Genomic DNA, 15000 nt, shown 5'->3' with positions numbered 1-15000 from the left:
TTGTTCCAGGAAGACTTCCATTTATTTTTATGAAATGTGTCTCCTTTTAATTCATTGATGTCCTCCTTTTGGGTATTCATAATCAGAATGTCTAGAAACAATTCAATGCAATGGGTCTTGTCTTCTTTTCAAAGAACTCCTGTATTTATGTAGGAATAACTGGCTTTGTGATTTAAAATTTTAAGGCTGAAATTTAGGAATCAGACCAAATATATATAAATAGCAGGGATTATACTGATCTTGGTTTTGGTATTTGTTTTGTAGAACTAACCTAAACTGAGTTATTGTTTTACCCATGAAAGCATGCTTTAAAGTCAATTTGGAAGTTCAAAGCTGTACATATTATAAAGGCTGCATTATATGTATTGTAATACATAATTATGATATCATTTAACCCATTGGATCTGGTTTCTTATGTAAGTGGCTGCTCTGATGAGTGCGTGGCTTGTAGGCCAGGTGCACATGAACACATGTACAGTGACAAGACTTGGTGGCTCCCCTTTCCAATGTTTATTTTCTCATTTTATGCATAAGCATTTTTTTTTTTTTTGCCATTTTCCAATGTCCATATTTGTCATTTGATTTGCTTTATCCAGCTGGTAATCTCTCTGGGTAGTCCATAACTCAGGGCAGAAATAATAATAGCAAGATTTTGTTATTTGTGTAATTTTTTTTTTTTTTATTCAATTTTCTATAATACAGCCAGCCTATGCTGCCAGTCACAGTGGCCAGGAATAGGATGCTGAGCATGGAAATGGCTTCCTTGCTGGAGCCTGTGCTCTTCCAGTCATGGCTTACAAACACTATATTCCACAATTGTTTATTGAGGGAAATAATGCAAAAGCCCCTTTCAAAATGCCAAATGAGTCTAATGACTTACCAAGAGGTTTGTGCCTTGTGGCAAGTCTCTCGTCACTGTCCTTCATGACAGCAAGTTCCTGTCATCCTGGCCCACAACCAAATTTTCCCATGACAGCATGTTCACATCACCTGCCCCTCAAGCCAATTTTTTTTTTGTATGGGTTAAATGATAAATTGTTAATGTAGTGATTGTAATATATACAATTGTAGTGCTTTTTAATAATTACTGGCTATAAAATATTTATTGTTCACCTAAATATGATTTGTACAATGCCATTGTTTCATTTTGTAGATACGATGTTCATATAGATATATATCAGTGTGGTAGGTACAATATGACTCAGATATTTACTTTTCTCTTCTCCAAACAGATAAAGATGAAGGTGTGGTGGAAGTTCAAGTTATCACCAATGATGGCCATAAGCTTGATGAAAGTGAAGTTGTGATCTCTAATTCTTCCATACTAACAAATGATGCAGACTCCCAGCCAGAAGCTGCCTCAAAGTAAGATATATACATAGCTCTACTTATTATGAATATATGCATGGATTCATCTTTTTGTGCATGTTTTTTACTTCATAAAATGATCTAGCTGTATATACTGAGATTGTATATGCATACATGTTAGCAGTTATGTGGTTTAATACTTTAATTATTATAATAGTAATAAAGAATTGAGTTTAGTTTTTAGGAATGTTAGTACAAGCATGTTAAAAAAGTGAAAGGAATACTTATTTTTTCCTGATAACAAAAAAGTGATGATTTTAACTTTGTAGATCACGTTATGAGATCACCTTGGAAGAAGTCGAAGATGTGGGTGTTGCAACACGTGCCAAGAATGTAAATGACACCACACACATCTCTGTAGTAGCTGTAGATGACTTAGCAGAAACAACAGACTTGCCAAAACAGACGCCAACCAAAGCACAGGAGGCACCTACCTGGTCTGTGTCAGAGCAACAGACAAACCCCACCAGCAAGTTGCCAGGTCAGAATGAAAATGACAACCATGGACATCTTGAGACTTCTTCTAATATCTCAAATATGTCCAATCTCAGTGCAGGAACTCCATCAACTGGTCGATCTGTCAGTTCAGCTGAAGAAGAAAACAGACCTACTATGTCACTCCTGATTGAAGGAACCACTGTAGGGGCAACAGATGTGGATGATGATGTGTTTGATCATTCAGAACATAATGAATCAAAAGTAAGTAGCTAAGTTAATTGTATGAGTGTCTTTTGATTTTTTTTTGCCAGTGTTGTCATTTTTTTACAGTGAAGAAATACTTCAGATTTCATTATCTTTTTTCTTTATTTCCAGACTCCAAAGGATAACCAAACTAGACCAGTGTTGGTTAGAGAATCAACTGTGGAAAGTGAGGTTTCCATAGAATCAGGCTTCTCCACAGGTTCTACCCTTTCTACCCCCACGCACCAAAACATTCCTACACGTAACAGTACCACAGTAGCAGGATCCCCTGGTTTGAAGATTTTACCCAATGGTATAGGAAAGGACAACCATAAATCATCAGAGAAGTGAGTTCATCTGTTGCTGAATCTTTATTTCCTTGCAATTGAAAGTGTGTAATGATGTGATTTATTCTTAGTTCTTATCAGAAACTCATGTATTCAGTCTGAGAAATAAACATTGAACATTTCTTTCACAGGTCGGATTGGGATAATGTAAGTACAGCCAGCTCTGAGAAGGAGAACAAACCACGTGAGAGAGAGGAGGAGCCAGCAGAGGAAGTGGTACTCCGAAGACCACCAGCTGGAGACAAACAAGATGTTGCTCTCAAGCCTGTTGATAAGAATAGGGAAAACAGAGCTGCTCGAACCAAAGAGGAGAACGATTTAGTGGCACTTCGCAAGAAGACAAGGAAACGTACTAGGAAATTTGTGATTGATGGTGTAGTTGTCACAACCACCACCAGCAAGGTAAAATGGTTTTGATATAGTTATTATGTAATTAAAAAATAGTTATTTAATTTCAAAGGACAGGGATGGCAAATTTCGTTTCTATTACTATAAAATAAATAAGTATTTGGTAACTTATTTGATTTCTTTTGTTGTAGTTTCATGGTATGAACAACATTTCTTCTGTCTTGTTTTGAATATATCATTTACATGATTAATTTTCAGAATTCTTGCACAACATATCTTGTGCAAAGAATTGCAGTTATCTAATGATTTATCATTATTGTATTTTTTATAAAGGTAATATATGGGGATGATGAAGATGGCACACTTTCATCTGGACACTTAGCAAGAAAACAGGAACTGCGTGAGTTGAAGATTCTGCAAAAGCAGGAACAAAAACAGTTTCAAGAATTGGCAGTGAAGGCAAACTTCGCAAAGATTGAACAAGAGAAGAAGTTTGAAGCAGAGAAACAACAGCTGCTTCGGGGATATGACACAGAAGTTGAAGCATTGAATAGACAGCAAAAACAACAGGTCAGATTCTATTTAAGATCCTGAATGATGTAAAAGGTTTTATGGATGCCTTCTGTCTTTCTGGTACTTTTTATGGGTTCATAGTCTTTGTATTATTTTATTAATTTTCTCTCCATGTGTGTATTCAGATGTTTTTATTTGATATAGGATTTATATATACATATGCACTAAAAAACACAATTATTTAATTTTTGTATCTTTAAATGATGTCTTGACAGAATTGATAATGGTAAATTTCACTTCTTTAGATTAATATATGTCGTAGTGATCCTTTCCCCCAACATGGCCCCTTGGATCCTACATATGTTTATTTCTTCTGATGTTCCATGGAATACCAAGTTTATTTTAAAGAGGAATTGGTAAACCAAATTATGATTCTCAACAAATAGGGCAGGTTATAGTTCTGGATGGGTATGATGTAATACATCTAATTTCAGTATAGAAAATTCCTATGATTATGCTTGAATATGCATTTTGCCTCTTTTTATTTGCTTTTATAGTACTTTACTTGGGTATGCTATTTCAGTGCAGTTTTATATGTTTAGCTTTATCAGTAATTTTAGAGTTTACTTTCTTTAAATTTGCAGACAACATATAGTCTGATATTCAGTTTAGAGCAGTGGTATTCAACAATTGTAGATCATGAGGTATGACAGGGAACTTGTGGAGGGTTGAAAAGAAGCTGCCATATATGGTATTGCGTTTAATATTTTCATCATGAACCCAGTTATTCTTATTGATATTTCAGATTTATTTTTATAAGTAATTTATATAAAACTAATCTACCTTGGCAGATTAGCACCATTTCATTGTGCTGTATATTTAAAAAGATTGAAATCGCTGGTCTAGGAGGATCTTCAACTAAAGTCCTGACCTGCTGTATCTAGATAATGATGCTAGCATTAGTAAGTCTGAAATTGCCAGGAGGTGGTATCTTTTGGGTTCTGGCCCCCTGTAGAAGGAGCCATATGGATCACTGATGCTCTCATATCAGTGTGTGTAGTGGCATGTTAGGTTATGAGCATGTAGGTTTTTTATGCTGATTCAGACCTAAGAGTGAGCTAATTACAAGCCATTATATAAGAAACTAGTCCATCAGCGTCTGATGCTAATTGTAACTCCAAACTAATTTCCACTACAATATTTGATGGATTGGGTGCAGAATCCAAACTGCTTTTAACCAACCCCATGGATCCTGGTGCTTCACTGCCCACAAGTGGCCCAAAATCAGTACATTAGGCTTACTTGAGCAACCACTCTCACAGGTATGTGGCTTGTAGGCCAGGAACACATGAACACTCATGTTTGGTGACAAGACCCCATGCCTCTCCTTTTCAAAATTAGTATATCTTTCTGCATTTTCAAATGTCTGTATTTGTCATTTGATAGGCTGTATCCAGATGGTAATGACTCAATATTACCTCTGTAAGTGGTCCATAAGTCAGTGCAACAATAATGACAATAATTAACATTTTGTTATTTGTTGCATTTTTATTTTTTTTTTCCTTAACATTCAATTTTGTATAAACCAAACTGGGTTTAATTAGGATCTTGATCACAGAAATAGTATCCCCCTTGGAGCTGATGATCTTCCAGTCATGGCTCATGACAGGTACATTCCACATTTGTTTATTAATGGAAATATTACTAGAGCCCTTTTCTAATTGCCCACAGAGTCTAATCACACTCCAAGAGCTTTGTGCACTCTTGGGGAGTCATTTCTGTCACCCCAGCCTTCAGCTGAAATTCTCATGACAGCTATTTAACTCAGTGATTTTGCTATTAAATATTGGTTAGTAATATAGGGTAGTTTCCACATTTGTCCCCAGCTCATTTGTCATGTCAGTCACAACTTTGAGCACTTAATCATTGGTGTTTATAAGTAGAAGTTTGAAAACTTGAGCATTTTCCTTTACTGTAGGTCTCTGTATCAAGTAATGACACCAGGCAGGTTACTTTTTGAGAAAGATGATATCCCTCCCAGTCAATGGTGTGGGGTATGTCATTATGCATTGCTATTTATGATTTGTTTCACTCCTGCAATGATGTGATCTCTTACTACTTGCATTAATGATGTTAACTTTCACTTGTAGATGGTAGGCTTTCTTAGTAACATCAAGTGTTCCTTGGAGAATTGCAACCATTATGATTGACTTTAAGGATGCATTTATAACCATATTTATTTATTGTATGGAAATATTCAGATTTATGTGTGGATTGTGCACTCATTGGCAACTGAGTGAGCTAGAATGTTTTCACAGTGTAGCTGGAGGGTACTTAGGTAAGTGGTTTATAATTATCATGCTGTGAAGGAAGTGCATATTACTCTGTTAATATGGTGAAGGAGATTTCAATTTTCATGTACATTCAATGGAAATAGGGTTCACAGAATCTAATATTTAGATAAAATTGCACTTTTAGAAAAATTAATTTAGGGTGTTGTTATTGGTAACTGTTCTTAAACTTTAGATTGAAGGATGAATTAGTTTACTTTATATGTATAGATTTAAATGAAATACAAAGAAAGACTCAGGTTTCAGATTACATGTGAAGTCTGCAGTAATTGCCCTTCCATCTATATGTGTGTTGCACCTATTATCGGATGGTTGATTTATGTACAATTTTTTTTCCAGATAGCTTATTCTTTGTTTTATTTAATTTTACAGCCTTTACAGTCAGTGACGGTCTATAATGACTTTCTTTGTCAAACATAGGCCAGGGCCAGTATTTATAAAGATTCTCAAAGTTGATAGGACATCCTAATGTCATTCTTATCCTTGTAGGAATTTTCCTAGGAACACTTTGGCTTTCCTAGCATTGGTCTTGGCAGATAAAAAGTTGTGTGCTGTCAAGGTGTCTTAAAGGTAGTTGCTTAGATTGTGAACTATACAAACATTTTCATTCTCAAAAGAATGCTATATAGCAATATGCCGACGTTAAACTCTTGATGAGGAATACTTTTTTAGATTTTTTAGATTTTTTAGAAAGTCTTAGCATTGAGGAATCACATTATTAGATATTATTGATTAATGGTCTTGATCAGTATTATGTAATAATTCTTTGCTGGGATAGCATACATGCCATGTCTACTTGGAGCCACTTAGATGGCTCCAATGAGTAAATTCCTAGTCCTTACCTGTTTTTTTCCTTGATTTTCAAAAGGTTTATTTATTCTTGTTATTAGTAATTTATTGTTATGATGATAAGGTTAACATCAATGGTGATGATAACAATAGGGATAATAATAGCATTAGAAAAAAATAATAAAGAAATGAGGAAATCAGGTGAGGTCACGTAGAACCTACTGTCAAGTCAAGTAATTAACCCATTGCCAAGGGGTTAATTCAAATTAATATTGAATTAATAGTATTAGGATGTTAATATTGGTACTGGTAATAATGTATCAGCACTATGATATTCCTCTTTTAGTATAGTGTTTGATATACCACTTAGAAGATGAAAAGTATAGTGGTACATTAGAAATATAGAAAATAGTATGAACAAAATTTAGGCTGCTTTTAATATCTAATGGAGCAATTCATGCCAAAGAATTCAAATGTTAGTGTAGTTAGTCACTAATAGTAGTTTTCTTGATTTATCCAGTAGTATGCTGCATACAAAGATAGAGATGAAAAGAGATAAAATATAGATATAGGTATATAATTGGAAAAACAGGTCATGACTACTTGCATTCAAAACTGGCTTTGTTTTTCAATTGCTTAACCCCTTCACGGCGGGTCACGTCTCTAGACGTCATAACAAACTGCTTGAAATGTGGCATGCTTCTGTATGCCGCAGCGGTGTGCCAAAGCGCACCGAGGCAGTGATTCGGCTCGATGTACCGAACTCCTGTGTTCAAAGTCGCCGCGTTGCCATTGATCGCCAAAGTGATCAATGATTCTTCACCCGTCACCAAGGGGTTAATGTAAACAATTACTGATCATTGCGGAATTTCCAACTTCATTACTAAATTCTCCATTTGTTCACCATATAATGGGCTCTCATACATGAATCATGATGAAGATAGAGGAAGGGAAGGAAAAACCATACATGTTTTACTTAAACTCCATTTAATTAGTACATAATTATTTTACTTTTTACCTAGCTTATATATTGTTTCAGTTTTTTTAATGATGTTTCCTGAGATTTGTCCAACAATTCCTAGGTTTTTTTTTTTTTTTTTTTTACTGTCAGGAGAGAAATTAAGAAATTTCTTGAGAATCTTCATAGATACAAACCCAGATAATAAACAAGCAACCAGAATTACTTCAGATTATTGTGTTTGCTTGAAATAGGAAAGAATGAAAACTAGTATTATAATATGACAAAATACTTGTTGGAAATCAGGCTTACCATCACTAGAAATCACCTTCCTTGTTAGAATTGTTGAATGACGTGTCTGCAGTCATTTCAGGGTCTCCTAATAGCATTTTATAACTTATATATATTTTTGGTATTACTTGTTGTATATTGGAAAATTATTTAGAATTTTTGTAAGAGAATTAGGGTGGAAATTATAGTGAATGAAATATAGTTCACAGTAAAATCAAGCATGGACCAGGAAAAGGTGGCACTTGCTTTGTGAATATGCATGCCAGTGGATACATATGCACATTTTATAACTCCCAATATAGGAAGATGATTAACCCCTAAACAATGGGCTACATGTCTGTTTAACCCAAATCCGACGGGCATGGCATGTATGTACATGTCATGCCCACTGAGTTTACTTTATTAATTGTTTTTACACGTAGATGGCTACACTTGTACTAAGGCACCAATGAGCCAATTACGAGTACTGCCTGTCTCGCCTGTTTACCCTTTTCCTTGATTTTTGAAAATATCTTATGTTATCTTATATTGCTGATACTAATGTCTATAACATTAAAGTAATTATAATGTTTATGATAAAAATAACACCATTGCTATTCGTTGCATTAGTAAAAAATAAACGTTTTTCCTGCCAATTCAAGGAAAGGTGAAATCGGTTAAGGTTACAAGGTCTGCTAATTGACTCCTTAGTGGCTAAGCACTAGCAGAGCCTTCTATTTGCAAAGACATTTCACAAAAGAATAAAAAAGGAGCACAGTATTTTGTTGATATATGTGTGGGGCAAGCAAGTCATCATCACTATCATTAAAATTATCATTATCACTCATCAAATCTTCATTATCACAGTCATCATCACTGTCATTATGATTACCATTATCACTATCTTCATTATCATTATCACATCTTCATTATTATATCATCATTATTACACATCATCACACCATATCATCATCACATTGTCACATCATCACATCATCATCATTGTCATCTGGAGCTTTAAAGACGTGAAGGAATGCTGATTATCCAGTAACTGCGAGGCCTATGCACAATGGCACAGCAAATTGCTTCTTGTGGATGTGGGTTTAGGAGAGGAATGGACTGTAGCCATATTACCTGTTTATTTCCTAAAATGAGAATGTCACCTACCGTTTAGGGGTTAAACGAAATAGATGCTAGAGGTTAGTTAAGTGTGTTAAAGAACTGTGTTATCCATTTTGTATAGAATTTGCATTTGATTGATATTAGGTATTATTCTTTTAATAGAGGTAAATGGTCAGAATTGCTTGCAACATTTAGACAGTATGATTGCATGCACAGGGCCCTGACAATTCCCTGATTCTAAGTTATTAGAAGGGGTAATAGTCATATTCCTCTCACCATTTCAAAACCAGAAGACATTTGTTGCTGATTCCATTCTGACAGAGGGTCATCAGAATGTTGTTATTGTTTATAAAGAGAAATAAAAAAATCAACCTAAAAATACCTTCTTATCTTGTTAGGTGGAAAAGGCCGAAGCCCAGCAGGAGATCGAGCTAAAGAATGCCAGCAAAAAGATCCGGGCAGAACAAGAGCGAGAGCTTAAGGCTTTCAGGGAATCACTAAAGACTGAGTTGAAGCTCCTAAAGCAAGAAATTGACCTGCTTCCCAAAGTAAGGCATTTCATGTTTTTATTTTTGGAGAAATAATGCATAGATATCCCTGTATTTTAAAGGCTACTACTTTTCTATTTATTATTCCAAGCCATTGTTTAAAATTGTAAGTTATAATTGTCTTATATTATGAGAAGCAAAGGTGTAATTGGAAAGGAAAAAGATGAAGTAGACTAATCCATTTTTTATTTACAGGACAAGCGTAAAGAAGCCTTCAAAACTCGTAAAGAACGATTAGATCATGAACAAAGTGAGAGAGAGAAGAGTTTCCTTGAACGACTTAATGAAGCTCATGAGGTAATTATCTTGGAGTAGTAGTTATAAGTGCTCTACTATACCAAAATTTTTGAGTCTAAAAACCATGTATAGGTGGCTATTATTTCTTGTTTTTTTTCCCGATACATTATTGTTTTTAATTTTGATGTATACTTTTAAGTATTCATGTGTAAATATAACTGTTATTTTTTATTATTAATATTTTTATTATATTAATCAATATTTTATTATAATAATATTTTATTATATATTTTATTTTATTTTGTTTTACTTTATATGATTTTGGTTGGTTGGTAAACATTTCTAAAATTCTTGACTCTCAAAAAATGCTATATTAGTAGTTTCTTACCGTCACCCATCTTGAATGTGTGCTATGTATTTTGAATAGAGGAACTACCAAGAAAAAGCAAAGTAAAGTAAAGAAAAAAAAGAAAGAAAGAAAGAAAAAAGTCTATTGTTATAGAAAATAGACACTTTTTCCTACAAATTTCTCATAACTAATCATGTTACCATTGGTTTAGATGTCACTGAAGAGACTAGGTGATGACCACCGTGAAAGGATTGCTCTCCTTGAGAGACAGTTCCTACAGCAGAAACACCAGTTACTAAGATCCAGAGAGTCTGCACTTTGGGAGATGGAAGAGCGCCATCTCCATGAGAAACACCAACTTGCTAAAAGACAACTCAAGGATATTTTCTTCCTTCAGAGACATCAGGTATGGATGCTTGCTTCTACTTTAAATTATGGAAGTTGACTTACAAAGGCAGAGAGATTGAGAAAGTTTGAACATTTGCATTCATGTTTGTTTCTCTCTAGATTGTTTTTAGACATGTATAGATCCATAGATATATATTTTTTAAACAGATATTTTAATTGGTGTTTATGAATACAAGAAGTGGCAGATATTGCCATGTGAGCTAATATTATGTACTTTTGTTTTATTGTGAAATATCTCTTTATATAATTGTAGATGCTTTTGAGGCATGAAAAGGAATTGGAACAAGTAAAACGAGTCAACCAGCAGAAGGAAGAAGAACTGATTAAGAGGCAGCAGGTAAGTTCCGTTTTGAGCCTGGTGCTGTTTAAATTATTAACTTCATAGGGCTTGAATCTGAATTAATTGAAATAATAATTGAAGTAATTGACAGGGAATGTGCTTTAAAAAATCTTGATTGCAAGCATCATTATCTCAAGAATATGAAAATATATAAATGTGCCTATATTAATTAGACAGATATTGATATTTTTGCACTTTGCCAAGTTACATGCAATTAATGTGTTTTATTTCATTTTAAACCAAGTTGATTTAGGGCCTTTCTTGCCTTGGAAAGGGATTTTGTACAGCATTACAATTTGCTTCATAGTTCTATGACAGAATTGTTTTTGTTCCTCTTCTTGGGCACTTGAAAAAGTTATTGTTGGAAAGGGAAATTTTGTTATGATGGGCGAGATATTGTTCTTACTAGTAAATTTAACTTTTTGGGGGGTTATTATTTTAACAGATTGAAAAGAGGCAGTTACCAAAGCGCATCCGTCAGGAGATGAAAGCTCGTGAGCTGATGTTCCGTGAAAGCATGAGAATAAGCACCACTCATCTTCCAGACTCTCATGATGATGAGAAAGATAAGATTAGGAAGGTATGTATGTTTGTTTCTTAACCCCTTCCCGATGGGTCACACCTATAGGTGTCATAACAATACGCTCGAAATGTGGCGTGCGGCTGTCCGCCGTGGCGTGTGGCTGTCCGCCGTGGCGTGCGGCTGTCCGCCGTGGCGTGCGGCTGTCCGCCGTGGCGTGCGGCTGTCCGCCGTGGCGTGCGGCTGTCCGCCGTGGCGTGCGGCTGTCCGCCGTGGCGTGCGGCTGTCCGCCATGGCGGCGCGCCAAAGCGCTCCGAGGCAGTGATTCGGCTTGATGTACCGAACTCACGCGCTCAAAGTCAGCACGTTGTTGTGGTTCGCGGAGCGTAGTTTTTTTTTTTTTTTTTTTTTTTTTTAAAGTTTTCTACACCTATCACCAATGGGTTAAAAAGAAGAAGAAGAAGAAAAAAAAGATTGTCAATGTTTGTCAATAATTAAACCCTTTACTCTCAATGTAGGGGGAACCTGTCTCATTCTGTGAGGTTATTAAAACCAGAAACAATTGAGTTAACAAAAACACACCAGACAAGAAATTTTAATTATTCTCTATAGGGGCAAATAATTGTATACTATTAAGAGACACAGATCTAAGTCACACACACCTAAAATCACAAATTATAAGCATGATCTAAGTCACAAAGTTGACACTGGCATCCTAAACATCACACAATGTGCATTCTCTTGGAAACTAACCACAGCTGACAGGCCTAGTCATATGACTAAGGAAACATTGTGGGTTGTGTTATGGACTGGTCAGCATTGCTGAGTCAGCTACTAGTTAATAGTACTGTGTTTGGCCAGTTGAAGCTGACCTGTAGGTGTGGCATGCCTATTTGCTTATGTTATGGGGTACTATAGTAGGGCACTTCCCTGCCTGTGCTAATGGCATCACTGAGCCTCTTATATCATGGAGTTGGGGTACACAGGATGAGGTGGAACCAAGTTATTTTTACACAGGGAAAACCACTCTTGATGAAAATCCTAATTGGGAACTTCTAACCTAAGCCCTGCTTCATCACCTTTATTCATTGCAAATATTAAATTTTTTTTTTCTTGGTTTTGATGTATTTTTTTAACATTGTTATTTCTGGACTATTTTCAGAGAAAATGCACTGAAATAATATTTACCATAAAGTATGACACAGATTTGTTGAACAATGAGCTAGATGCATTATTATTTGTATAATTTACTTGATATTGTTATAATTACCAGAAGTAAAACCAAAATTCCTTTCTTTTATTTTTGGTAACTAAGAGTTCCTTACCATGAACAGCTGTCAGAATACTTTGGGGAAATAGTTACTTAATTTTTTGGGTTCAACAGGCTAAATGGAAGTGGAGCTACCTGGTTATATATACTGTGGGTGGAACAAACCACTGATGCCTTAGCTAGACAAAGATGCATTTACTCAAAATAGGTTGCCTGCCTCACTCTCTTCAGGTCATGCTCTTGCAACAAGCACATAATTGAACTCCTAACCAAGCTTTCAGCAAAACAATTAGGCTCCTTACAGTCACACCCTATTTATATTGAAGTCACACCATTATCAAGCCCTACAGTTACATTACTTGCTAATTAGTTACACTGTTGACTGACCTTACATTTTTTTATTAGCTAAACACGCTTCCAACAGGATAATCATGCAGTTTTGGAAAGCCTGTATTGTTTCTAAATAGTAGAATGGAAAGAATGAAGGTAAAACTATGAAGAATTTTTTGAACATCAGAGTAAATTAATAAATACAAGGAGTTTAAAAGAAAAAAAAAATTCAAATAAGTGGGAAAACAACAGATGTAAAGAGGAAGAAAAGGGAAACACAAAGTTACTATAACCTTGTTTGTGATATATACTTACCTCAGTGCTGCTGGAAAAATGCTGAGCTCATTAAAAAAAAAATTGTGAATGTCTGCACATAGATAGCTTTGCTAGTGCTTAACCACAAAAAAGTCAATTTGACTTTACCTTGAATTGGCAGGAAAAACAATTAATAAAGTAAACTCACAGTGGGCATGGCATGTGCATATATGCCATGCCTATTGGATTTGATGTCCTTTTTTTAACAGATACATGTTTGTTTTCAATATAGTTCCAGGAGAACGAGAAACGCAGATATGAAGCGGAGAAACGCCGTGCAGAACAGAAGCACAAGCATAAGTTGGAAGAGCTTCAGGCAGCCTCAGAATATGCCACCAAAGAATTGGAACAACTACAAAATGAGAAACGTATGTACCTGCAGTTACAATAATTGTTTGCAAATTTTCCTCTTCATAAATTAGATTTTGTAATGCTGTGGAGTGATTTTCTAATATGAGAAAATGTGATATGGTACATATTTGTTAGGGAAATAGGAATGATGGAATTTTGTTGTTGTTGTTGACTTATTTATACATGAATGATATCATCATTCATAATGGACTTCTCTTGTATTTTAACAGGCAAAATGCTGATGGAACATGAGACTTACAAGTTGAAATCTCAGGACGAGGAGTATCAGCGAGAAGTCAGAGAGTGGAAAGAGAATCTCAAGCCTCGCAAGCAGGTAATCAATCTTGTAAATTTGGTTCCTTTTCTCTCCTTCCTGCTTTTGTCTAGATAGTACTTCGTTATTAATCATATTGTCAGTAACTGTATGTTTCTACTCGGATATGAATGATGAACTTGGATTTTTCTTATGAGTTATATTATGGTCATGTTTTTTAGTTGCATACATTTTGCAAGCTTGCTAGGTTGAGATAATAGTGAACCAGTAATTGAAATTAGAAATTGGTTTCTTGGCTATTGTGCAAGTTTTATTTTTATGCTGAATATTTTATTTTGCTGATTTCTTGTTTATTTTTCTTGATTATAGATAGATAGAGTTTTATATGAGTTGTTACAGCATCATTCTTTTCTTATGCCACTAATGCTGTTTAGTTATAAACTGATGCTTTTTAAGAGATAATTTTGATAATTTCTTTGGGTACATATCCTGCCATACTCTGGAGCTGTATTCAAGCCTGTCAGTTTTAATGTCTAATTAAAATAATTTATAGTGTTTAAACTTTAAAACTTATTGCTCTTTCTTCTTCAAAATAAATCAATAACTGGTGTTGGCCTTGCAAGTAGTACTAACATCATTTTGCTTGCAATTAACCTATGATGTTGCACATGTTAAAAAAGTTAGTAACTTGAGTAAGGCTTTAGAATATGGTACTGTGTTGGAAACAAGAGAATGGTGCTGGTTAGAGGGATGTGTCAAGGTTATTTGGGGTATTTTATGGCCCTCCATGGTTGTTGCACAGGGACTGGAGAAGGACTTTCATGCTGATTGGATCTTTGCACAGAGAACACATCTAGACTACCAGGTGGATAATACAGTATTTGAGAAAAAGCATGCTAGACATTAAGTGTGTAGGAAAAAACATCCTCTGATTAAAAACACCTAAGAGGATGGTTGTGCATGTCCTGTTGTTTCTTATACTTCCTACACTTTCTTTGTAGATCTCAGTAATTGCTATATTTGCTGATTTTAGTGTGTTGCACATTATGGGTATCTTATGTTCATAGAGAGTACGATAATGCAGCATCACCATTTTTGTAATATATCACTTAAAATGAGTGACTTTATAACTGCTGTGCTGGAACCTTCCCTTGCACCTTGTTGATGCTCTATTCAGGCTAGTCAATTGAACAGGCTGGTGAAAAGGGGAAAAAAGTAAATCACATAAAGGCATGTATATTTTTTCAATATTCAAGATTCAGGATAACTGATATTGTTGAGCTTAGTATATGCTATAGTTTTAGAGATGGA

The 15000-nt window shown here is 35.0% G+C and overlaps 1 protein-coding gene across 6 annotated transcripts in view; it reads left to right on the top strand.

The window, feature by feature from the left end:
• The window catches only part of LOC125043740 (serine/threonine-protein kinase 10-like), a 48832-nt gene that overhangs the window by 28126 nt on the left and 5706 nt on the right, over window positions 1–15000 (top strand). For 5 of the 6 annotated variants that reach the window (XM_047640025.1, XM_047640040.1, XM_047640000.1 and 2 more), the window contains exons 14-26: window positions 1233–1365; window positions 1638–2067; window positions 2182–2396; window positions 2528–2798; window positions 3078–3314; window positions 9146–9295; window positions 9491–9592; window positions 10093–10287; window positions 10543–10626; window positions 11075–11209; window positions 13297–13432; window positions 13646–13749; window positions 14492–14554. In XM_047640025.1, coding sequence (XP_047495981.1) covers window positions 1233–1365; window positions 1638–2067; window positions 2182–2396; window positions 2528–2798; window positions 3078–3314; window positions 9146–9295; window positions 9491–9592; window positions 10093–10287; window positions 10543–10626; window positions 11075–11209; window positions 13297–13432; window positions 13646–13749; window positions 14492–14554 — 2255 coding nt within the window. The remainder of the gene's footprint in view (window positions 1–1232; window positions 1366–1637; window positions 2068–2181; window positions 2397–2527; window positions 2799–3077; window positions 3315–9145; window positions 9296–9490; window positions 9593–10092; window positions 10288–10542; window positions 10627–11074; window positions 11210–13296; window positions 13433–13645; window positions 13750–14491; window positions 14555–15000) is intronic. The other variant, XM_047640033.1, reaches the window with a different exon arrangement.

This window comes from Penaeus chinensis, chromosome 3, assembly GCF_019202785.1.
Source record: "Penaeus chinensis breed Huanghai No. 1 chromosome 3, ASM1920278v2, whole genome shotgun sequence".
Lineage (NCBI taxonomy): Eukaryota > Metazoa > Arthropoda > Malacostraca > Decapoda > Penaeidae > Penaeus > Penaeus chinensis.
This window is presented reverse-complemented; position numbering and strand designations above follow the sequence as displayed.